Here is a 22,847-nt window from a genome sequence, read left to right on the forward strand (position 1 = left end):
CGGGCCACCAGGGCCACCTCCGCCCCTCCCTCCCAGCAGCCCCGGCGGGACCCTGCCTGCCATTCACGGAGGAGGAGGCGGAGCTCAGGGAGCGCAGGCGTGTGCTCACAGGAACCCGCGAGGCTGTGGGACGCAGGGGCGGGGCGTGGGGAGGACAGGCCGCTCACCAGGTCCCGTGGGCCAGCATGTGGCTGGTGAGGCGGTAGATGTTGGTGGACCAGAAGGCCATGTCGTCCAGGCCCCCGAGGAAGTAGTCCTGGAACTGCTCCACCAGGAACGGGGACTTCCGGGAGTAGGTGGGGTAGAGCTGGGGGGGACACGGGGAGGAGACGGCATCGGGCGCTGCCCGGGCCCGCGGAGCCTCTCACGGGGCGGTTCCGGGGAAGGAGGCTGTACCTTGGAGACAGCCAGCACCTCGCCGTACCTGCAACACACAGTGAGCGTGGCCGTGAGCTGTGGCCCCACAGAGAGCAAAGCAAGTAACGAAGAAAGAGCTGCATCCACTATCGTGTAAGCACCCAGGGCCAGCTAAATCCACCCACCAGCCCGCACTGAAGACACCGAGCCACCAGGATGGACACGGGGGCCCCCAGATGGACACAGGGTCACCAGGACGGACACAGGACCCCCCCAGACGGACACAGGGCCACCAAGACGGACACAGGGCCCCCCAGGCGGACACAGGGCCACCAGGACGGACACAGGGCCCCCCAGACGGACACAGGGCCACCAGGATGGACACAGGGCCCCCCAGGCGGACACAGAGCCACCAGGATGGACACAGGGCCACCAGGATGGACACAGGGCCCCCCAGGCGGACACAGGGCCACCAGGACAGACACAGGGCCCCCCAGACGGACACAGAGCCACCAGGATGGACACAGAGCCACCAGGATGGACACAGGGCCACCAGGATGGACACAGGGCCCCCAGACAGACACAGAGCCACCAGGATGGACACAGGGCCCCCAGACAGACACAGGACCATGCAGATGGATACAGCGCCCCCCAGACGGACACAGGGCCTCCAGGACAGACACAGAGTCACCAGGACGTGGGCCAGGAGGCGGCGACACGCTCCTGTGCGATTCTCCGGCCGCACTTACATCTCCAAGAACTGAAGGTAGGTGCACTCGACGATGGCGTGCTTGGTGATGACGTCCTTGCCGTAGAGCTTCCTGTAGATGCCCAGCAGGTCCTCGACGGGCACGTACCTGGGGGAGCGGCAGGATCAGGGCCGAGTGTGGACTCGGAAGGTGAAGACGATAGCGGAGGAGACGCCACCTGCCCGCCATCCCTCGCCTGCCGTGTGGGGCCACCAGAAGGCCTGCAGGGCGGTGCCTGGTCCCAGGCGCTGTCGGTCCCTCCACTCACAGGGCCCGGCCCAGCGCCGCGGAGCAGGCACCGGAGCCGGCACCTAACACGTCTGAGGCACGCCCTGGGACGGAGGGTGTTTGGTTTTGTGGGTTCAGAGTCCCAGGAGCAGAGCAGCCTTTTGACTCTTTTCAGTTGAAATGGTCTCAAGATCATTGTTGAAAGACAATGGCTGCCACCCGAGCCCCGGCTCCCCGGCCCGTGAGGAGGGGGGAGAACTGGGTCAGGTCACAGACATGAGCTGTTTCCCGTTTCTCGGGGGGACGGGCAGCGCCTCCACTCTGTGCTGGGTGCCCCTCCGCTCCTCCCCGCCCCCTGCTTTCTCCCGGAGGCCCCAGCTCTCCAGACGTCAGTGTCTGTGAGAAAGAATCTGTGGGGCCCAGTTTCTATTTTCACAAGAACCCAGGATGGTCCTTCCAATGGAAATAGCCTAAAAGGCTAGGTTTTTGTTGAAAATAACAAAAATAATTTCTTACGTCAATCACCAGGCAAGCAAGAAAGTGAAAATTTTCCAAAGGCCCCAAACCAATGGACACTGAGAGGCGGCCGCGCGGTGCGGACGCCCCCGTGTCCCCCCTCTCCCTGGGCGCCGGCCACCGGTCACCTGAGTGACTCGCTGGTTCTGGCGCCCTTAGCTCTGAGGCAGCTGGACCAGGGACAGGGCGGGCACTGCCGGGACACCTGCCATGCCCCCCCCCCCGTGCCTCCCTTCTCTTTGGTCTGCAGGCGTCCTCCCCACCCAGCCCTCCCCCCTCAGGGGCTGGGACTGGGGACAGACTCCGCCACCTCCGACAGCTTCTTAAACATTCAGAGAAAAAGCCTGTGACCGGGGCGTGGCTGCAGCAGCACCCGGTCAGGCCACGGGGGCAGGCAACAGCGTTACGGGCAATGGAGGCCACAGCTTCGTGACCCAGGCTCCGCGTGCCAGGCAGGTGCCAGGCAGGGGCCAGGCGGGGGCCAGGAAGGGGCCAGGCGGGGGCCAGGCAGGGGCCAGGAAGGTGCCAGGCGGGTGCCAGGCGGATGCCAGGCAGGGGCCAGGTTTTGAAACCTGAATGCTCCTAACAACGTCCTTTCAAGCACGTGGACAGCAAAAGGGCAGGAGGAACGAAGCCACCCACAGGGGACTCTAAGCCGCCCCCTCGGGGACCGCGAGGCGGCCGGCTAAAAGGAAACGGGGGCTCCTTCCGGCCGCGGCACAGGGCGCCCTGCCGCTCAGGGAAGGCGCCCTCTCTCCTCTTGGCCGCGACCCTCAGACCCGTGAGGAGCCCGCTGTGCCGTCTGTGCTGTCTGTGCGTCTGGTCTGCGGCTCTGCTTTCTGCATCCACACAGCACAGGCCCGAGGATGGTGAGCTCCGCCTCCCGGGGGACAGGGTCGCGCTCCGCAGACGCGTGTACACGGCGCCTGTCTGCCGCTCCCGCTCTCACCAGTGCCGCGCGAGGTAATTAAAGTTGAACTCGAACTGGCTCAGCACGTCTCCGCCTGCGGGAGCAAAACACGACACGGGGGTCAGAGACCACGGGGGCAGCGCTGCCCACAGGCTCCCGCAACCCGAACTGTGAGCCCTCGACACTGTTACACGCGTCTGCTCAGCTGTTACATGCTGTTACATGTGTCTGTTCAGCTGTTACACGCGTCTGCTCAGCTGTTACACACGTCTGCTCAGCTGTTACATGCTTTTGTTTGTTGTTTTAGGTGCAGGCATGTCTTTATGGAAGTTGATCTTTTAATTTTTTATTTATTTATTTTTAATATATATTTTATTGATTTTTTTTACAGAGAGGAAGGGAGAGGGATAGAGAGTTAGAAACATCGATGAGAGAGAAACATTGATCAGCTGCTTCCTGCACACCCCCCTACTGGGGATGTGTTCGCAACCCAGGTACATGCCCTTGACCGGAATCAAACCTGGGACCCTTCAGTCCGCAGGCCGACGCTCTATCCACTGAGCCAAACCGGTCAGGGCTATGGAAGTTGATCTTTTAAAATCTTAGCGAGCGAAGCATGAATCGAGGGGGAAAGTGACCCCGGAACCAAAGTGCTTTTCGCGCTAAGGAAAGATGGACGGGCCGCGACGTTCCTTCAGACGCCGCCGCTCACCATCCTGGTTGGATAGTTACAGGTGATTGCCTACAGAGAGGGGACGGCTGCCGACTAAGAGCTGGTGCGTTAGCAGACACGAGGTCATGAACGTCCACCTGATATAAAAGAAAAGTGTTTCTAAAACTATAACGCAAGTCAATAAAATGTGATTTTTTTTTTTTTTCAAAAGTACACATGTACACAACTGCTCGGAAGTGCATGGCTGTTAAACGAGTGTGCCCATGCGCTGGGTAAACCACAACATGAAAGCAGAAAGCAGTCAGTATGTGCTGCTGGCAAGATATGACAAAAAGAACATATATATATACACAGCCCGGCTGGCGTGGCTCAGTGGGTGGGCGTCCACCTCTGAACCAGGAGGTCAGGGTTTCGATTCCCGGTCAGGGCACAGGCCCGGGTTGCGGGCTTGATCCCCAGTGGGGGGCGTGCAAGAGGCAGCCGATCCATGATTCTCTCTCATCATGGATGTTTCTAACTCTCTCTTCCTCTCTGAAATCAATAAAAACGTATTTAAAAATACACTTTTAAATAATGGTTTCATTACACATGAAATCTACCGCAGAAGAAACCTTGGCAAGTGAGAAACTTACCAAAATCCCCAGCCGGGTGCGCCTCGGAGTAGGAGCCGTGAAAGTCCATCTGAGGAGCAGAGAACCATGTCTCAGGCATCGCCGAGCGGCCGCTCCTTCCCACCGAGGGTGTGGGCAGCCGCCGAGGGTGCGGGCGGCGGCTCAGGGTCCAGGGAAGCCCTTGGCTTTCCTCCTTATTCCCATTGATCTGCTGGAGGAGTCACACTGGCCGCTGAGCTGCCAGATGAACCTGCGGGGACGGGTGCGCCTGTACGGCAGCCACAGGTCTCCCCGAGTCCTCGCCGCCTCACAGAACCCTGTCCCCACCGATGGACGGGGCTCTGGAGGCTGAGGCCCCGGGTGAGACCACAGTGCCCCTGGGAAATGGCATTTCCACTCAGGAAACTAAAAAGGAAATAAAGCCCAGAATAACCGGCCGGCGTGGCTCCATGGGAACCAGGAGGTCACGGTCTGATTCAGGTCAGGGCACAGGCCCGGGTTGCGGGCTCATCCCCAGTGCGGGGCGTGCAGGAGGCAGCGATGCATGACTCTCTCTCATTGACGTCTCTCTCTCTCCCTCTCCCTCCCTCTCTGAAATCAGCACAGATACGTTTTTTAAAAAGAGGAAACCTACTAACTGCGCTTTGGGCAGGAAGCCTATCCCCGCGGTGTGAGCGCCGGACGTGTCCCTTTCCCTGGGGGGGCCCCTCCTGACCTCGGGCGGCGGGTCCCCGGGAAGGCTGGCGGGCGGCACTCACGGCGGCCATGGTCCTCAGGAAGCCCTGCTCGATGCCCAGGCTGTGCCAGCTGACGTCGGCCACCATGTGGGACGTGATGCCGAACAGGAAGGCCACCAGCTTCTCCGTGTCCTGCCCGCACACACACCGGCCTTGAGCCTGGGCTCCTCCATGACACCCCGTGGGGCGTTTCAATAAGCGTGAACTCAAGGGGGTCAACGGGGGGAGGGGGGGCATGTGTAATACTTTCAACAATAAAGATTTAAATAGAAATAAAAATAAATGTGAGTTCATTTCCGTTACTGACGCTTAACGGAAAATCCAAGTCTAGCCCTGGCTGGTGTGGCTCAGTGGATAGTGCATCGGCCCACAGACTGAAGGGTCCTGGGTTCGATTCTGGTCGAGGGCACATACCTTGGTTGCAGGTGCCCCGACCCTGGTCGGGGTGCGTGCAGGAGGCAACCGGTGATGTTTCTGTCTCTCCCTCTCCCTTCTACTCCCTAAAAACCAATGGAAACATCCTCGGGTGAGGATTAACAACAAAAACCCCTGTCTCGTTACCAAAACCACGGAGGACCTGTGCCGTGTTTCAGGTGCTTCCCGATGAATTAGCGTTGGAGCAAAACGGCCCCGTGACCTGCCCCAAACTCGCAAGGTAATTCCACGTGTGAACCAGCGCCTGCCGGTCCCCGGTGCTGTGCTGGGCGTTGAGGGCAGAGCGGGGTGGGGGCAAGGAGGCCAAGGACGAGGGCCCACCTTCTCCCAGGGCGGGGGGTAGCGCTCCCGGATGTAGTGGACGCTGGCGTTGAGGAAGGGGGTCCAGTGGGTGCTCTCGGACACCTCGTGAAAGCGCCCTGACAGACAGAGCCAGGGCTCAGGACCTGCCTGGAGCAGCAGGAGGCCCCCAGCACCCCCACCCCTCCCCCCGCACCGCCTCCCTCCACCTGCCCTCCAGGCCTGAGGGCGCGCCTGTGGGCCCCAAGGAAGAGGGGAAGGGCAAGGGACCCCAGCTCACGGGAACGCAACTCTGAACTCAGCCCAGGGCAGGTGGGAGACGGGGGGTGGGGTGGGGGGGCCCTCACCTCTCTGGCAGATGCCCGGGTAGAAGGCGTCGGGAAACACGGCCCCGGCCTGGTACGCGTCCCGGTGCTCGAGCAGCAGCTGGGGGCGAAGCAGAGGTCAGGGCAGGGTCCGCAGATGGAGGTGGGTCCGGGTGGAGGGAAAATGAAATTCACGTGGAGGCCAGCGCGAATCCCCAGCCTGCAGAGCCCCACTCTCGCCTGCGGACACAGCCTCACGGAGAGCCCATCCCCGAGGGAACGGCACCCCTCATCTCTGTCCCCCCGGAGCGGGCTTGCCCCCGGCTCCCCCGGGACTGGTGTGCGAGGCGCTCAGGCCGCAGTGAGTCAGTGACACGGGAACAGCGAGGAAGGGAGAGGGAGAGAGAGAAACATCAGTGATGAGAGAGAATCCTGGACCCGCTGCCTCCTGCACGGCCCCCACTGGGGATGGAGCCCACAACCCGGGCCTGTGTCCTGACCGGGAATTGAACCCTGACCTCCTGGTTCACAGGTTGATGCTCAACCACTGAGCCACGCTGGGCGAATGGAAATTTAGGACTAAAAATGCAACCATGGCAACAAAAATGATTACCCCAAATGGTGCACGTCAGCCCCGTGTGCCTGCCGATACGATGCAATGAGAAGAATCTAGCATCCCTCTGATGTGTTACCATATTTCTGCCAAAATATACCCACAGCAGAATCTAATGATAGGGAACCAGCAGGCAAAGCTGAAAGTTACTGGACTGCCCTTTTCCAAAAAGTCAAGGTCGCTGCGGGTCTGTCCCCGGTTGGAGGGTGTCGCTGGGAACCCACACCCGAGCACCGACGGGGCCCGGGTCCTGGAACCCCGGCGGGAGCCTGAGGCCCCGGAGGAGCCGGACGGAGGCCGGGGCGCGGGCAGCAGTGTTACGTCAGCGTCGATTTCCTGAACGAGAGGATGACGCTGTGGTCACAGGGCAATGGCCTCGTTTCCGGGAATCACACCACGAAGAGTGAAAGGGCAATCAGGACCACGTCGGAAAAATCAATGTGCGGAGGGAGGACGAAAAGGCAACCGCGACGTTGCCAACAACTGGGGACACCGGGCAAAGGGCACTCGGGAGTGACTCGTCTGTTCCAACTGCCACGGGTTTTGCAACTTTTCAAAACGAAGAGTAAAGCGAGGAACTGGCTGAACACGTGCTGGTGCGCTCCGGGGAACAGGAGACATGTGCCTGTTAAAACTTACTCTGCAGCCCTCCAGTGACATGGAAAGATGCCTGCCACCTTAAATGCAAAGAGCAAGCTATAAAATAATGTGGAGACTGTCGTCACTTTGGGGGAAAAGTACTAATAAATGCAGGAAAACGCCTGGAGACATAAAGCAAAATGTCAGCGTTGGTATCTGAGGGTTCCTTTGCTGCAGGGAGTTACCACTTTCACAGTCGGGAGATGGAACCTGTTCCGGGCTGGCGGGGCCAGCTCCTGGTCACACACCACATTCCATTTCCTCCGCAGAAAGCGCAGCCACGACGGCCACGAGGGAGGCGCAGTGGCCTCACAGTCTCGCCAACGGGTGCCCGGTTTCTCCGCGTTAGGCGTTGCTCCCGATTCATCTGGTCGGCGCCAGTCTTTACGGAGCAGGCGCCTCCGGATGTTTCACCAAAAGACAACCCAGAGCCAACCCAGCGCGGACCGGGAGCACGCAGGCTGGCCCAGCCCGTGGGGATCTGCCCGTGTGCCGGCCAGCCAGCCCCCGGCCACGCCCTCTGCAGCCTCGCACCAACTGGACCGGGGAGCCGCGTTCCACCCTCCCCCGAGAGCAGGCTGTGGGAGGGAGGAGAATCTGCAAGGGTCCACATATGCAGATAAAACAATAAATCAGCCCTCCGTGTTTGGAAGGGATCGGAGGGTGTCATTAGAAAAGGCCTCTGTGAGTTAAAAGGGAGGGGCGAGCACGCGGGCACTCAGGGATTTCCAGCGACATGTCTGCGTGCGTTAGCACCAGTGCCGGGGGAATGTGCCTCTTAGCCCAAAATATTACTAATGGTTCATAAAGATATGAAAAGGCTCTGAAAGTTACTGGTTAAGTCTGCAAGGACCTTTGGCACCTGGAATCAGAGAAAAATCAGACGATACCTGTCTATAGTTGATGCTTCCATCCTGAAGGTGGAGAAATTCGAGAGCTCTGTGTCCTGAGAAAGAGACACACACATCGATCAAGTTCAACCACATGCTGAAAACAGACGCCCCGGACTCATTTTAAAAGGCAAATATAACCCGACTAGCGTGGCTCAGTTGGTGAATGTCGGCCTATGAACCAGGAGGTCACAGTTGGATTCCCGGTCAGGGCACATGCCTGGGTTGTGGGCTTGATCCCCAGTAGGGGCTGTGCAGGAGGCAGCCGATCCATGATTCTCTCTCATCACTGATGTTTCTCTCTCCCTCTCCCTTCCAATCTGAAATCAATAAAAACATATATTTAAAAAGAAACGGAAAACATAATTTTACTAGAGGCCCAGCGCACAGATTCGTGCACCGTTGGGGTCCCTCGGCCTGGCCTGAACCCTCTTGCAATCTGGGACCCCTTGAAGGATGTTGGACTGCCGGTTTCGGCCCAATTCCCAAAGGCCAAGCTGAGGCACCCCACCGGTGCACGGATCCATGCACCGGGCCTCTAGTATGCATATAAGATCTTTGGTTAATCTCTTCCTGCCCTCCCCCGCTTCCCTCTAAGATTCATCAGTCTGTTCCATGTCTCCATGCCTGTGTGTTGAGCGTCTGCCCCCTGGTGGTCATTGCGCATCATAGCTACCAGTCGAACGGTCAGACGGTCACTTAGGCTTTTATATATATAGATGGTTGTAACTGTGAAGGTAGTGGGAAGTGAAAATGAAGTTTGTTCTCACTGGTCATTTTCATCAGCCATAGTTAGAGCCATGCACTGTTTACGTGATATAAGTTCATATGAATACCAGGACAGTACTCCACGTCTGCATGATGATTTACATTTCCTGCTGCACCCGCTCCACTCCCCGGGCTAAGCTAACCGCTGAGGCCTCAGCCCCCTCCTGTGGGAAAGTAAGTGATACCCACCTGCAGCCCATGGAGAGAACGAGAGGAAACCAGTGCTGCGACGAGCATGGCTGGCACCTGGCAGGAGCTCAGCAGACAGAAGTCAGCCCGTCCCAGAACCTACCATCGCCACACCCCCGAGCATAAGCCAGCGGGAGAGGCGATGCCGGCCCCACGGGGCTGAGCCGGAGGGAGCCCGGGTGTGTCCTTATCGCAGGACAACTTTACTCGGACAACCAGTCTCAGAGGCCACCTGCACCACCCACACGCCCACAGGGGACACCACACCCGACCTCCTTAGAGTCAACATTCCTCCAAAGAGACGCTCGAGGGTGATTCATGCCTCATTTCTATTGGGAATCACCTCCAGTTTTTCTTTTTTGTTGTTAATCCTCACCCGAGGATAATTTCCCATTGACTTTTAGGGAGAGTGGAAGAGAGAGGGAGAGACAGAGAGAAACATAGATGTGGGAGAAACGCATCGATGGGTTGCCCCGTGAACGAGCCCCAACCAGGGCCCAGGCTGGGGAGGAGCCTGCAACTGAAGTAGGTGCCCTTGACTGGAATCGAACCCGGGACCCTTTGGTCTGCAGGCTGACGCTCTATCCACTGAGCCACACCGGCCAGGGCCACATCCAATTTTTAAATTCATACAAGAAAACAGCCACCGCTGTAGACATCGGTGCCGTAAGAGACTCGGCCGGGCACAGCCCACGCAGGCAGCCGGGACCAGGACTCTGCGATTTACGGACTCAGACCCCTGGAAGAGGCGGACTCTGACGCACTGACTCACAGCCATGTCCGCACTCCACACAGCCCCTCTGTGAGGCGAGGGAACGTGAGCCGCCATCTTCATGAAACCTTCCAACCTAGTCACTAAGTGAGGTTACAGCTCCCTCTTATGTAAAACATCTTCAACGTCGCAGGCTAGGCGCTGCCTTCAGTTACGTCCACGTGAACATGTTTATACATACTTAATCTATCTCATGTTGTTAACGTGTATTCCCCTGTGAGGACCTTTGCTTGGCACCTGCTCGAGAAAGGCAAGCCAGGATCTGATTTTGTTGGCATTTTGGATTTCATCCATCTTGCTAATTGCTGAGCTCTGAGGATTAAAAACGTGAGAACTCCCATTGATGTTGGTTCCACATCGGCGCACTTCTATAGTTTGAGCAATTTCACTTTCCTAGAACTGTACAATTCATTAAGGAGGCCAACTCCCTCCTGCTTTCATATAAAAATATGTATTTAGTTGATTTCAGAGAGGAAGGGAGAGGGAGAGAGAGAAACGTCAACAATGAGAGAGTCACTGACTGGCTGCCTCCCGCACGCCCCCTCCTGGGGATGGAGCCTTCAACCCGGGCATGTTTCCTGACTGGGAGTCGAACCCGTGACCTCCTGGTTCGTAGGTCGATGTTCAACCACTGAGCCACGCTGGCCGGGCCTGAAGCCGACCCCTTAAAGCCACCTGACCCCGGGACCCGCTCCGGTGGCCGCACATGTACCTGCCGTGGACTTGCCTGCGGGAAGCATTCCTCACACCCACACTGCACCCCTGCCCTCCCTCCTGGAGCCTCTATCCCCCAGCGCCTCACTCTCCCCCACAGGAGCTCCAGACCCCCTAGCTTCCTAGCTCTCCTCCAAGCCCACCCACAGCCCCCAAGCCTGGAGGCCTCAGCCCTGGCCTCTCGGCTCCCGGTGGGCGGCCAGCACAGCAGGACACCGTCCCCCACACAGGGCCGGACTGCCGGCCTCTCCACCTCCCTGACACACTTGGCGTCCTCCGCACCACGACCCGCCCTGCCGGCACTCACCTATTTCTATGTGGGTCGAAATGCCGCACGGCGAGCCTCCAGGGCACAGGGCGCCCAGCGCGAGGAGCAGGCAGCACCAGACCCTGCAGGCAGACAGGGCCCGCGGCTCAGGGCTCCCGGGGCTGGGACAGACCCCACCCCGCCCCCCACCTGCCCCCAGTCCGGCCCGACCCTCCGCTCTCCCGTGAGCAAGTCGCTGGCACGGAAACCAAGCCTCGTTTCCAGAGAATATCCTTGGCCGGGAGTTAGCTGTTTACTGTTAACTTCCCTCGAACAGCAAACACCTGCAGGGAGACCCACGTGTCCGCCCGTGGGAGCAGCGGCTCCTGGGAGGCCCCCGGCTTCCCCTCTAACGTGGAGTTATAGGGAGTCACGGGCAAAGCGGCCTCCAAGCATTTGCCTTCTCTCAAAAGCAGCCTCCCTGTCGCCCGGGGCGTCCCTGGCCCGGCCCCTCACCTTCCCAGGGCCGCCGGCCCGAGCATCCTGTCCCGGCCGCGGCTCCTCGGGCTCCGCCGCCTGCGCTGGGACGGCCGGAGGACCAGCCGGGGTGGCTTCTCCCTCCGTGTTTGGCAACAGATACTGACACTCGTGTGGGTTACACAAGAGCAGCCAGTCCTGCTCTCTCCCCTGCGTTCCCAGAGCTCCCTGCTGTGGGGCCGGATTCCTGCAGCCCCAGCCAAGACGCCCGTCCCACGTGGGGCGGGGGCAGGGGACAGAGGCAGGACCCAGGCTCAGGGCTCCCCAAACCCTGGGCTCAGAACGCACCTGCCCTGTGCTGTCCGGGCTGCAGCCCCTCATTGTGGGGACAGTTAGGCGAGTCTTCGTGGGGGTGACGGTGAGCTTAGAGCTGAGCGGGTTGCGCATTAAGAGCCAGAAGGGAGCCGGCCAGCCGGCCTGGCTCAGGGGTTCAGCATCGACCTATGAACCAGGAGGTCACGGTTCAATTCTGGTCAAGGGCACACACCCGGGTTGTGGGCTCCATCCCCAGTGTGAGGTGTGCAGGAGGCAGCTGATCTGTGAGTCTCTCATCTTTGATGTTTCTCTCTCTCCTCTCCCCTCCGCTCTGAAATAATAATAATAATAAAAATATATCTATCTATATAATAAATGAATGAATAAAATAAAAATTATTTTTTAAAAAGCCAGAAGGGAGACCCTCAGGGGGAGGAAAGGACGCCCGCCTCAGCGGGGCGGCTGGGAGAAGAGCCTGGAAGATGGGGTGATCCTCGCTCCTCAGCCGGCTGCCAAGTTTCCCTGTAACCTAACTCAGCCTCCAGGCTCCTCTGGGCCTCGGGCCGCTGCTGGAGGCCGAGACCATGGCTGGTTGTTTTGTTTGGCTGACAGGGTGTTTTACAAACATGGGCCAACTTTCTTGAAGTGGAAACATTCACATAGAAATTCAGATTTTTAGCTCTTTGGAAAAAACAAAACACACAAACAAGCACCGGCCTGGAAGGAAGGCCCCTGTGAAGGGGGGTGGGCTGAAGCCACTCTGAGTCAGCGCACAGAGGCCCCCACCCCCACCCCCACCCCAGGGCCCCTCCGTTCCTTCATGCTCATTAAGGTGCTGCTTCCGGCTGCCCCTGAGCTGGGGGCCAAGTCCCACCCATCGCACCCCCTTGACTGGTTCTGGTTCTGGTTCTGACACGGGTCCTCGTGACTGGTTGGGGACCTACCAGTCTAAGTGGCTAGACCTGGGCAGCCAGTATGACCTTGAATTCTGACCCGAATTTTACTTTAATTTTAATATATTTTTATTGATTTCACAGAGGAAGGGAGAGGGGGATAGAAACAGCAATAATGAGAGAGAGTGATCTCTAGCCCCCTGCACGCCCCATCCTGGGGATCCAGCCTGCAACCGGGGCATGTGCCCTGACCTGGAATCGAACCCGGGACCGTTCAGTCCGCAGGCCGCGGTCGCTCTATCCACTGAGCCACACCACCCAGGGCTCGGCCCTGAATCTCCGGTGGTGGCAACGGTCACTGCTGTGAGTTCTCCCACAACCGGCCTCGGCCCCACGCCACACGCAGGGAGCCCCAGGTGAGCAATGTCCAAGGGCGCCCAGCCTGTCCGCCGGAGTCCGAACTTGGATCCTGGCTGGTCTGTCGCCAAAGGCTGTTCCGTAACAAGGGCTGCTCCCCACCGAAGGGGCGAGCACCGGGCAGCCCGTCCCAGGCACGTCCCGGCGGCCCCGCAGCTCAGAGCCCGCGCGCGTCCCTGCGAGCAGCTGGGCGGGGACCAAGGCGCGCGACGGCGGCCTGGCAGCTGGGCTCGCTCCGCGCATCCCTGGACACGGAGATGCGGGCTGGGGACGGGAGACGGGAGACGGAGACGGGTGGTGGGCGAGGGGAGACGGGAGGGGGAGACGGGAGACGGGCGACGGGAGACGGGAGGGGGAGAGGGGAGAGGCAGCGGTCTGGGCGCCGGGGATGGTTAGGGACACAGCACCGAGGGGAAGGGGACGCGGCCCGCAGGGCACGCCCACCTGACCCTCCCCCGGCCGCGGGGAGGCGGCAGCGCGGCGCTCCGTCAGGTCCCGCCTGGAGCGCCAGGGGGCGCTGCTCCGCGTCCGCCACCCGCCTCCGCGCCCGGCTCTCCGCTCCGCTCCGCGCGCCCGGGCCATGGCGACCTGCGTGCGGCTGCCGCGCTGCGGGGCCCCGCGCCTCCGACCCGCGCTCCTCGGCCCCCGCGCCGGCGGCGGGGCGCCCCAGCCGGGCCCGCTCCGGACCTACGCGCCCCGCCCGGGCGGCCTCCCCGCGGCGCTGCTGCGCACCGACTCCTTCGTGGGCGGCCGCTGGGTCCCCGCCGCCGCCGCCTTCCCCGTGCGCGACCCGGCCAGCGGCGCCGAGCTGGGCCGGGTGGCCGACTGCGGGGCGCCCGAGGCCCGCGCCGCCGTGCGCGCCGCCCACGACGCCTTCCGCGGCTGGAAGGGCGCCCTGGCCAAGGTGAGTGCGCCCGCCCCGGCCGTGGGCGCGCACCCCGGCCTTCACCGGATGAGAACGCGGGGCTGCGCAGTCCGGTCCAGAGCGCGGGCCTCGCGCCGAGCCCGGTGCAGCTGGACGCCGCCGCGGGTGTCCGGGTCTCCGGGCCCTCGCAGCACCGGAGCCCGCCCCAGGCTGCGGGGAGACCCGCGGACGCCGCCCCCTGGCGTCGGGAGGCGGGGGAGCGCCCTGGGGGGGCCATGCCCTGGGGAAGGGCCCAGGACCCTTTCCGCCTGAAGAGGGAAACACAGCTGAGAACTGACCTCTTAGAGTCGCTGGGGAAGTGGGGGTGCGGTGAGAGGGGAACTGGAGGAAGAAAACTGGGAGACGCATCTTCCTCCTCCCCCTCCTCCTCCCCCTCCTCCTGCACCAAGTAGCACCTGTCCTCCGGCACCTGCCCTGCAGACCCCCACCGCACAGGGAGCGCAGCCCAGGTTCACCTGCCCTGAGCTGTTGAAAGACGGAGCTGTAGCCCGGCCGCGTGGCTCAGTGGTCGAGCGTGGACCTATGACCCTCCTAGGAGGTCACGGTCAGATTCCTGGCCAGGGTCGCGGGCTCGATCCCCATTGTGGGGCATGCAGTGCAGGAGGCGGCCGGTCCATGATTCTCTCTCATCACTGAGTCTCTCTCGCTCTCTCTCCCTCTCCCTTCCTATCTGAAATCAATAAAAAAAATGTATTATTTAAAAAGGGGGCTGCACTGGAGGACGTATGCCAGGGGAACGGGCCACACAGGGCAAGTGCTGTGTGACTCCAGTGCGGGAGGCCCTGGAGTGGGACGTCACAGGGACCGAGAGGGGGTGTGGGGAGGGGCGATGTTCAATGGGGTCAGAGTTCAATGGGGTCGAGCTCCTGCAGCCCCGAGGGGGGTCTGTGCTGCTCCTCCCAGGACGGGCGCTGTGGCTCCCCAGGAAGGGCGCTGCGGCTCCCCAGGAAGGAGCCGTGGCTGAGGCTGTCGGAGCTGAAGATTGTCTGGTGTCTCTTACGCTTGGCGTTTCACTCTTTCTCTACCGTTTCATCTCTTTTCCAGGAACGGAGCGCGTTGCTTCGGAAATGGTATGACCTGATGATGCAACACAAGGACGACCTGGCCAGGATCATCACAGCCGAGAGCGTGAGTCCCGGCGGGCGCTGCCTGGGAGCTGGTGGACCCGACCTCCACGGGGTGGCTGCAAAAGGGGTTCCCTGCCTGGTGATCAGATGTCAGCGAATCTCAGTGCCAGGCACAGACTGTTCCTCATTAAAGCCCGGCCCTGGTTTTCTGAGACGACGTACGTGTGTGTGTGTGTGTGTGTGTGTGTGTGTGTGTCTGTGTCTGTGTCTGTGTCTGTGTCTGTCTGTGTTCTAACGTCCTCTTCAGTCGTGTGCGGGAGGTGGGTTTCGGGTGTAACTGTGAACACTGCTCTTCCTGTCCCGTCTGTTCCGTGCGACTGTTTTGGTTGGTTTTCCTGTTGTGTCTGTGCATTTAAAGACGTACCACTGGCATCTCCGTAGCTGTCATCAGCTCCTTGCACCCCGGCCACCACTTGGAGGTGAGGTGCGAAGGAGAAAAAAACTCAGCAGGTGCGGTTCTGTCTCTAACTCGGGAACACACTGAAGGGCAGGTGCCGGCCGTGGCCCGAGCGCACTCTGTCGCTGCCGGATCCTGCTTATTACCCCCCCTCCCCCGCCCCGCGGGGTTGGTGATGGGGCTCCCCCTGCTCGCAGCCTCGGGGGAGGTCCGAGCACAGTCCTGCTGTTGTGACGCAAGGTGATGGGGTCCTTTCCTGCCTGGATTCAGGGGAAGCCGCTGAAGGAGGCGCAGGGGGAGGTTCTGTACTCCGCCCAGTTCCTGGAGTGGTTTTCCGAGGAAGCGCGCCGCATCTACGGGGACGTCATCAGCACCGCCTCCCGGGAGAAGCGGGCCCTGGTGCTCAAGCAGCCGGTCGGAGTGGCTGCCGTCATCACCCCGGTATGTGGGGGCATCGGCCCGGGGATCAGGTGCACACTGGGGCGGCGCCCCCTCTAACGGCCTCTGCCCCTCTGTCCCCAGTGGAACTTCCCCAGTGCCATGATCACCCGCAAGGTGGGGGCCGCCCTGGCCGCCGGCTGCACCGTCGTGGTCAAACCTGCCGAAGACACGCCCTTCTCAGCCCTGGCGCTGGCCGAGGTGAGCCTGCCCTGCCAACGAGGACGCTGGCCCCGGGACGAAGACGCAGGTGGGAGCCTCCGCTCGGCCCGCGCCTCTCGCTGGATGGCGTTGCTCGAACGTCTCTGCCATTCTCTTAAGTCAGATGTGCCCTTTTTAGACAAAACAATGGTGAGGATTTCCTGACGTCTGTGGGCTGCCCTAAAAATGCCATCTGCCATCGTTTTTATCAAAGGGGCAGACCTAGTCAGACGGCGACACCTGGGCGTTTGCTCGCGCCCCCTCCCTTCTCCAGGTCAGTCTGCGGCAGGTCAGGTCTGGTCATTCTGTGCGTGAAGCCCCCCGGCTTCTGTCACTCAGAGTAAAGTTCAAGCTTCCGGCAGTGCCTTCAGGCCCTGACAGATGCCACCTGCCCAGCTTCGCTCCCCCCCCCACCCCCCCCACCCCCGTCCCTCCAGAGCCCCTGACCCATCGGCCCCGCCACCCCCCCCCCCCACCACCACCTCTTGGCTGAAAGGGCCTCCCGTGTTTAAAGCAGCGCCCGACTGCAGGCTGTAGCCACCCGTCCTTCAGCTCTCCTGCTGCTCCCGCCAGGCCTGTCCTGGCGACTCCTCATTTTAAAGGAGTGACAACACGCATATCCCAGCGGCACGATGAGGCGCCCGTTTCACTCCCAAATATATTCTGATCCTGTCCCCAAAGGCAGCTGAGTCTCCCCCGTTTCTTCTTAGAGGAAAACGTCAGTTTATTTCTCTTTTCTGTTTTCTCGCTCGCTCCCGTGCTTGCTGGTCCCTCCACAGCTCGCCAGCCAGGCTGGGATCCCCCCCGGGGCCTACAACGTGGTGCCCTGCTCCCGGAGGAGGGCCCAGGAGGTGGGGGAGGCGCTTTGCACCGACCCGCTCGTGTCCAAGATTTCCTTCACCGGCTCCACGGCCACCGGGAAGGTCCGTCGTTTGTTCTCGTGTTTTCCCTTTACTACGTTTAACAATGGCCCCGGCCGCCGCGTAGGAAGGTGCCGGCAGGGGCTCAGGCTCTCAGGCACAGGGCCTGCTTGTCTAGGACGCGCCTGGGTCTCAGTGCTGGAATGCAGGTTTCATTCATAACCTAGAACCAAGCTCCCAGAAACACACCGTGGGTGTTGAAATGCACGTCTCAGACTTGAATGAAAATTGTGTTTAGTATAAAGGTACTTACAGAAACTAAGGGGACTTTTTTAAAAATTGATTTCAGAGAGGAAGGAAGAGAAGAGAGAGAAACATCAATGATGAGAGAGAGTCGTGGATCGGCTGCCTCCACGCCCCTCAGTGGGGATCGAGCCCGCAACCTGGGCCTGTGCCCTGACGGGGAATCGAACCGTGACCTCCTGGTTCATAGGTCGATGCTCAACCACTGAGCCACGCCGCTGGGCACTCCCCCCCCCCCTTTTTTTCTAAATATTTTTATTGATTTCAGAGAGGAAGGGAGAAGGGGAGAGAAATAGAAACATCAGTGATGACAGAGAATCATGGATCGGCTGCCTCCTGCATCCCCCCTACTGAGGATCGAGCCTGCAACCCGGGCCTGTGTGGGACCCTTCAGTCCGCAGGCCGACACTCAATCCACTGAGCCAGGCCGCCGGGCACTCGCCCTTTTCTTATGCGAAGTGTCATCACATCCCCCCCCCCCCCCCGGGCGCCTGGCACCCTCGCTGTTGGGTCACTTGGAAAGGGCTGGCGGGTCCTGGTGGCGGAGGCCTCGCGCACCCACGGCCCCTTCCCCTCGGCCCCAGGCGCTGCTGCACCATGCGGCCAACTCCGTGAAGAGGGTGTCCATGGAGCTGGGCGGCCTCGCCCCGTTCATCGTGTTTGACAGCGCCAACGTGGACCAGGCCGTGGCGGGGGCCATGGCCTCGAAATTCAGGAACTCGGGACAGGTGAGTCCCGGGCGTGTCCCGGGTCGTGCGTGTCTGTGTTTTACGAAGGTCCTTCCACCTCCTGCGTCTCCTGGGAGGAAACTTGGGCTCCTTCCATGGTCCGTTCTTTCTTCTTTCACCTTCTCAGCAAACAGTAAGGCCCTCTCTTTACCAGGGGCCGGAGGCTGGGAGGCACGGAGAGAAAGAAGGGGTCCCTGGCTTCACGGAAGTTCTTTTCATCAAACCGTCCTCTCTTCCCGCGGCGGGCACGGCGGCCGCGCGGGCCTGGTTCTGGGCTGGGTCAGCGGCCGCTGACACACACGTCCACCCGCTCGTTCTTCTCTCTCTAGACCTGTGTGTGCTCCAACCGGTTCCTGGTGCAGAGCGGGATCCACGACGCCTTCGTGAGCAAGCTGGCGGAGGCGATGCGGGCCAGCCTGCGCGTGGGGAACGGGCTTGAGGAGGGGACGACGCAAGGCCCGCTGATCAACGAGAAGGCGGTGGAAAAGGTAGCTCATTGGTCGCCTGTTCAGTGTCCCGGTGTTGGCATCAGAAGGTTCCCTGGCAAAAGGCACTTGGGTAAGGTGCCCGGCAAGGCTGTTTCGGAAACGGCAGAGACGTCGGAAAAAACAGAATTCCTGCCAACGTGTGTGCGTCGTGGGGCGTCACCTGGCCACAGCCCTTCCGGCTGTCCTGGCGCCGCGTCCCCTGAGCGCCCCTGTAGTCCTGCTGCGCTCCCTGCCTTTCCTCTGCGGGCGGTGGACTCCACCCCTGGCTGCCTCAGGGCCTCGCAACACAAAGTTCTTTAATTTTCCCAACGCGTGAAAGGGAAGGAAGAAGGGCTTTGTTGTCTTGTGGGTTTTTTAAAAAAATATATTTTTTTATTGATTTCAGAGAGGAAGGGAGAGGGAGAGAGAGTGAACCATCAATGATGAGAGGGAATCATGGATTGGCTGCCTCCTGCACGCCCCCCGCTTGCTGTGTGGGTCGATGCTCCACTGCTGAGCCGTCGGATCTCAGAGGCCGGGGCCCACGTGGAGTGAGGGTGGGGGAGGGGCAGGGACCGGGCTGCGTGGGTTCCAGCCGAACTGAGAAAGCAGGTCACAGAGCTCCGCCCGCTCGAGGGGGGGTCTGTGGTGGCGAGGTGTCCAAACCAGCTCCCGGCCCGGCCTCTCCTCTCCCAGGTGGAGACGCACGTGAGCGACGCGCTGGCCAAAGGGGCCACCCTCGTGACCGGAGGGAAGCGGCACCAACTTGGGAACAACTTCTTTGAGCCCACGCTGCTCAGCAACGTCACCCGGGACATGCTCTGCGCGCGGGAGGAGACCTTCGGGCCCCTGGCCCCGGTCATCAAGTAAGACCCCGCCGCCAAGGTCGCGGGAAGGTCGGAGGCCTGGCTGTGGGAAGGCAGAGGGAGGGGCTCTGTTGGACAGGGTGGCACCGGTGGTCCTCGCAGCCCAGCCCGGGTGCCTTCCCCTCCGCCCGCTCTGGGTCCCTGCAGACCTGTCTCTCTCGCCATTGCTGGGGAGATGAGTCGGGAGGCAGCCGGCGTTTCCTCCCTGAGCTCACACTCTGCTGCCCGCTCACCTGGCAGGTTCCACACGGAGGAGGAGGCGCTGGCGATCGCAAACGCGGCCGACGTGGGGTTAGCAGGTGGGTGTCCGTCCTGCCTCGGGGCCGTGGGCGCGTCTCAAGCGGAGGCTGACCTTTGCCCGCGAGATGCCAGCTGGGTCGGAGGACACTTGTCTGGTGCTCGCTGAGGGCGGGCGGGCGTGTGCTCCCGTCCTTCTGCCTCGCCGCGAGCTCGGGTGGGAGCGGGGGCAGGGGAGAGGCGGAACGGGTGGCTCCCGGTGGGGACTCACACACCACGAGTCCCTGTCCTCCTGGGCTGACTGCCTGGAAATCCAAGTGCTGCTCCCGCCCCGCTGGGCCTGGGCTGAACGGAGAGGAAGCGCGGGCTGGGCAGAGGGCGTCATGACCATTTCCAAGTAAAAGGACAGTGGCCACACCGTCGCCAGGAAGGGACCGGGACCACGGGCCTGCCCTTGCACAGCCCGGAATGTGTGGGTCCCTGACTTCGAGGGGGAAGATTTCACAGCCAAGGCCGGTGACTTGAGAGGACATTTATTAAGGACGGAAGGACGGGGACAGTGAGACAGGAGGAGGGTCACAGAGTGAGCCTAGGGGAGGCTGCCTTGGTTCTTTTTAAAAACATACATTTTTGTTGATGTCAGAGAGGAAAGGGGAGGGGGAGAGAGAGAGAGAAAGAAACAGCAATGATGAGAGAGAATCATGGATCGGCTGCCTCCTGCACGCCCCCTACTGGGGATCGAGCCTACAACCTGGGCCTGTGCCCTGATGGGAATCGAACTGTGACCTCCTGGTTCCTAGGTTGATGCTTAACCACTGAGCCACGCCGGCCGGGCAGGCCTTGGTCCTTTAGAAAGAACGTCCAGGGTCTGAGAGGACGAATCGGACAGGCCCGGCTTAGGGTCTCCCTGGGAGCCGGTGCTGCCAGGCCTGAGGGAGGAGGCTGGGTCAGTGCCCCTCAGCTTGGACAGGACGCCCCCGTGACGTCCTGCACGCCCCTTGTCCTTCCTCCCGCACAGGCTACTTCTACTCCCAGGACCCCGCCCAGATCTGGCGGGTGGCGGAGCAGCTGGAGGTGGGCATGGTGGGCGTCAACGAAGGGCTGCTCTCGGCCGTGGAGTGCCCGTTCGGCGGCGTGAAGCAGTCAGGCCTCGGGCGCGAGGGCTCCAAGTACGGCATCGACGAGTACCTGGAGGTCAAGTACGTGTGCCTCGGCGGCCTGTAGGGTCCGCGTGCTTTAGGAAATAAAGGAGCTCGCCTGCGCCCGTGGCACACGCCACCTGTCAATGCACCCACAGGCGTCTGCACTACAGTAGCTTCTCTAGTCTCCTCACCCGAGGGTGTTGCCCATTGAGTTTTAGAGAGTGGAAGGGGGAGAAACATTGATGTGAGAGAGACTGATTGGTTGCCTCCCGCGCGAGCCCTCACCTGGGCTGGGGATCAACCTGCAACCCAGGGGCAGGCCCTGGACCTGAATCAAACCCTTGACCCTTTGGTCCGCTGGCGGGCACCCTAACCACCGAGCCAAACCCTAACCACTGAGCCAAACCCTAACCACTGAGCCAAACCCTAACCACTGAGCCAAACCCTAACCACTGAGCCAAACCCCAACCACTGAACCAAACCCTAACCACTGAGCCAAACCCTAACCACCGAGCCAAACCCTAACCACTGAACCAAACCCTAACCACCGAGCCAAACCCTAACCACCGAGCCAAACCCTAACCACTGAACCAAACCCTAACCACCGAGCCAAACCCTAACCACCGAGCCAAACCCTAACCACTGAGCCAAACCCCAACCACCGAGCCAAACCCTAACCACTGAACCAAACCCTAACCACTGAGCCAAACCCTAACCACCGAGCCAAACCCTAACCACTGAACCAAACCCTAACCACTGAGCCGAACCCGCTTTTAAAACTTGACCAAGTTTTTAAAGCTCATCCAGACCTCCTCATCTTAAACTGGTAGGACTCCTACCCCTCCCCTTACCTAACTAGGGACATCAGGTGCCACATGCCGTGGCTGCAGACTCCCCGCGACCCGCCTCGGACTGCCTGCCTCGAGCAAAGGGCAGCAGGCAGCAAGCTGGCCCAGTGGCCCCTCCCAAGGCTGGTGCCCTCTGGGCGTGACTCCACCCCCCGCACGTGGCTCAGAGCTTAGACCAGAGAGGGGCCCGGTGTCACCCGCCGTGTGTGTGTGTGTGTGTGTGTGTGTGTGTGTGTGTGTGTGTGTGTGAGCGCGCGCGCACGTACGTGTTCACAGCCCAGCGCTAAGAACGGTTTTCATATTCCCAAATGGGGGAGGGAACAATACTGTTTCATGACACGAAAATTATATGAAACTCAGACTTAGCGTCTGTAAATACAAGGTTATTGGAACACGGCCACGGCCCTGCACCTGCCAGAGGGGCTGTGGCTACTCTCCTGGCCGAGCCGAGGGCCTGTCACAGGGACAGTGCGGCCCCGAAGCCTGAGACACAAACCGGCTCTTAGAGAACGTCCTGCCCTGACCTGGGCCCGGAGGGAGGGACCCAGCCCCTGACTGACCTCGACCCCGAGTGGGCGGGCGAGGGACCGACCTACCTGCGATTGTCGGTTATCGGTTACTCGTGGCGAGCGCCCGCCTGTAACGGTATCCTCTGGGCTGTGCCCAGTGAGTTCTCCCGAGAACTCCTCCCCGCAGTTATCACGTAACTCAAAGGAAAAGTAAACGGAAATACAAACGGCCCCAAATCCTTAAAAAAGCAGCATGTGTCCCCGACACGTAAGCCCTGCGGCTGGAGGCCTGCCCTCGTCCACTGCCCTCCCAAGGCCTTTCTCTCGTGTGACTCCTGAGGTGAGGACGCCGGAGCCGGGCAAACGGTCTCCCACGTTCGCCACGCGCACGAGGCCTTCGTGCGATTGACGGGTGTTTCCGGAGCCCGGGGTTGAAGGTAAATTATTTCCCACGTTCCAGTGTCCACAAGGCCCTTATCCAGTGTGAATTCTCCGGTGTTTAATGCGGCTGGAGCTACGGCTAAAAGATTGCCCGTCTCCCCGGCCACAGGGTCCTGTATAAATGTGGTTCGCAGGTTTACACGTCCCCACAGTTCTCAGCCTTGAGGACGCACATTCCCCACTGAGCTCCCCCCCCCCCCCCACCTCCATGCAGAGTCCTCACCTGGAGAGCTCAGCTGCTTCTTGATCCTCACCCCTGTGCGTGGCTTTTAACTACGAATTTGTGCCAACTGTTCATTCTCCTTCCCTGCCCCTTTCCTGGTGGGGAGACCCGTGAGGGCAGAAGCACAGCAGCTCAGCCGGCCTCACTGTGAACGCACTGTCCGTGCAGTAACCGGCCATCGTGGTAACGACGTGCGCGTGGCCGGGGCAGCCTTTTACTGGCTCATGTCTGTGCTGGGACTTCCTCGTGCTCTGTGTTGTGGGATGAAACGGGAGTTCGTGGGAAGTGTGCGGACGGTCTGTTTTTCAGCTCCTGTCTCCCGGTTTGTGCAGCTGTCATTAATAAACGTGAATTAACAACTTCCTGTGTCCGTGTTCAAG

At 60.8% G+C, this 22,847-nt stretch overlaps 2 protein-coding genes across 4 annotated transcripts in view; one reads left to right on the forward strand and one right to left on the reverse strand.

Annotated features, from left to right (window-relative positions):
- GPLD1 (glycosylphosphatidylinositol specific phospholipase D1) overlaps positions 1 to 11,409 on the reverse strand; it is a 22,455-nt gene extending 11,046 nt beyond the window's left edge. For both annotated transcript variants that reach the window (XM_059674241.1, XM_059674240.1), the window contains exons 1-11: positions 11,170 to 11,409; positions 10,714 to 10,796; positions 7,964 to 8,019; positions 5,864 to 5,942; positions 5,538 to 5,635; positions 4,803 to 4,913; positions 4,066 to 4,114; positions 2,800 to 2,854; positions 1,107 to 1,214; positions 397 to 424; positions 168 to 307 (exon numbers count right to left, since the gene is read on the reverse strand). In XM_059674241.1, the coding sequence (XP_059530224.1) occupies positions 168 to 307; positions 397 to 424; positions 1,107 to 1,214; positions 2,800 to 2,854; positions 4,066 to 4,114; positions 4,803 to 4,913; positions 5,538 to 5,635; positions 5,864 to 5,942; positions 7,964 to 8,019; positions 10,714 to 10,796; positions 11,170 to 11,195 (833 nt within the window). In that variant the 5' untranslated portion in view covers positions 11,196 to 11,409. The remainder of the gene's footprint in view (positions 1 to 167; positions 308 to 396; positions 425 to 1,106; positions 1,215 to 2,799; positions 2,855 to 4,065; positions 4,115 to 4,802; positions 4,914 to 5,537; positions 5,636 to 5,863; positions 5,943 to 7,963; positions 8,020 to 10,713; positions 10,797 to 11,169) is intronic.
- Positions 11,410 to 13,280: 1,871 nt separating this feature from the next.
- ALDH5A1 (aldehyde dehydrogenase 5 family member A1) lies at positions 13,281 to 22,827 on the forward strand. Of its 2 annotated transcripts, XR_009449828.1 has the most exons (11): positions 13,281 to 13,659; positions 14,725 to 14,808; positions 15,475 to 15,645; positions 15,727 to 15,843; positions 16,623 to 16,766; positions 17,591 to 17,734; positions 18,064 to 18,222; positions 18,898 to 19,067; positions 19,308 to 19,366; positions 20,323 to 21,538; positions 21,571 to 22,827. XR_009449828.1 is itself a non-coding variant. In XM_059673924.1 (10 exons), exons 1-10 carry the CDS (start codon positions 13,336 to 13,338, stop codon positions 20,526 to 20,528), a joined length of 1,578 nt encoding a protein of 525 aa, XP_059529907.1. In that variant the 5' UTR covers positions 13,281 to 13,335; the 3' UTR covers positions 20,529 to 22,827. The 2 variants fall into 2 exon arrangements, 1 of the variants encoding a protein (XP_059529907.1); XM_059673924.1 differs by having other exon boundaries at positions 20,323 to 22,827.
- The last annotated feature ends 20 nt before the right edge of the window (positions 22,828 to 22,847 follow it).

The sequence above is a fragment of the Myotis daubentonii genome, chromosome 18 (genome assembly GCF_963259705.1).
Source record: "Myotis daubentonii chromosome 18, mMyoDau2.1, whole genome shotgun sequence".
Taxonomy (NCBI): Eukaryota; Metazoa; Chordata; class Mammalia; order Chiroptera; family Vespertilionidae; genus Myotis; species Myotis daubentonii.

Excerpts from the sequence above, each read along its gene's own strand:
- ALDH5A1 (XM_059673924.1), top strand. The coding sequence starts at position 13,336 with ATGGCGACCTGCGTGCGGCTGCCGCGCTGCGGGGCCCCGCGCCTCCGA. Across the intron at positions 17,735-18,063 it reads AATTCAGGAACTCGGGACAG|ACCTGTGTGTGCTCCAACCG; the intron begins GTGAGTCCCGGG and ends TTCTCTCTCTAG. Across the intron at positions 18,223-18,897 it reads ACGAGAAGGCGGTGGAAAAG|GTGGAGACGCACGTGAGCGA; the intron begins GTAGCTCATTGG and ends CTCCTCTCCCAG.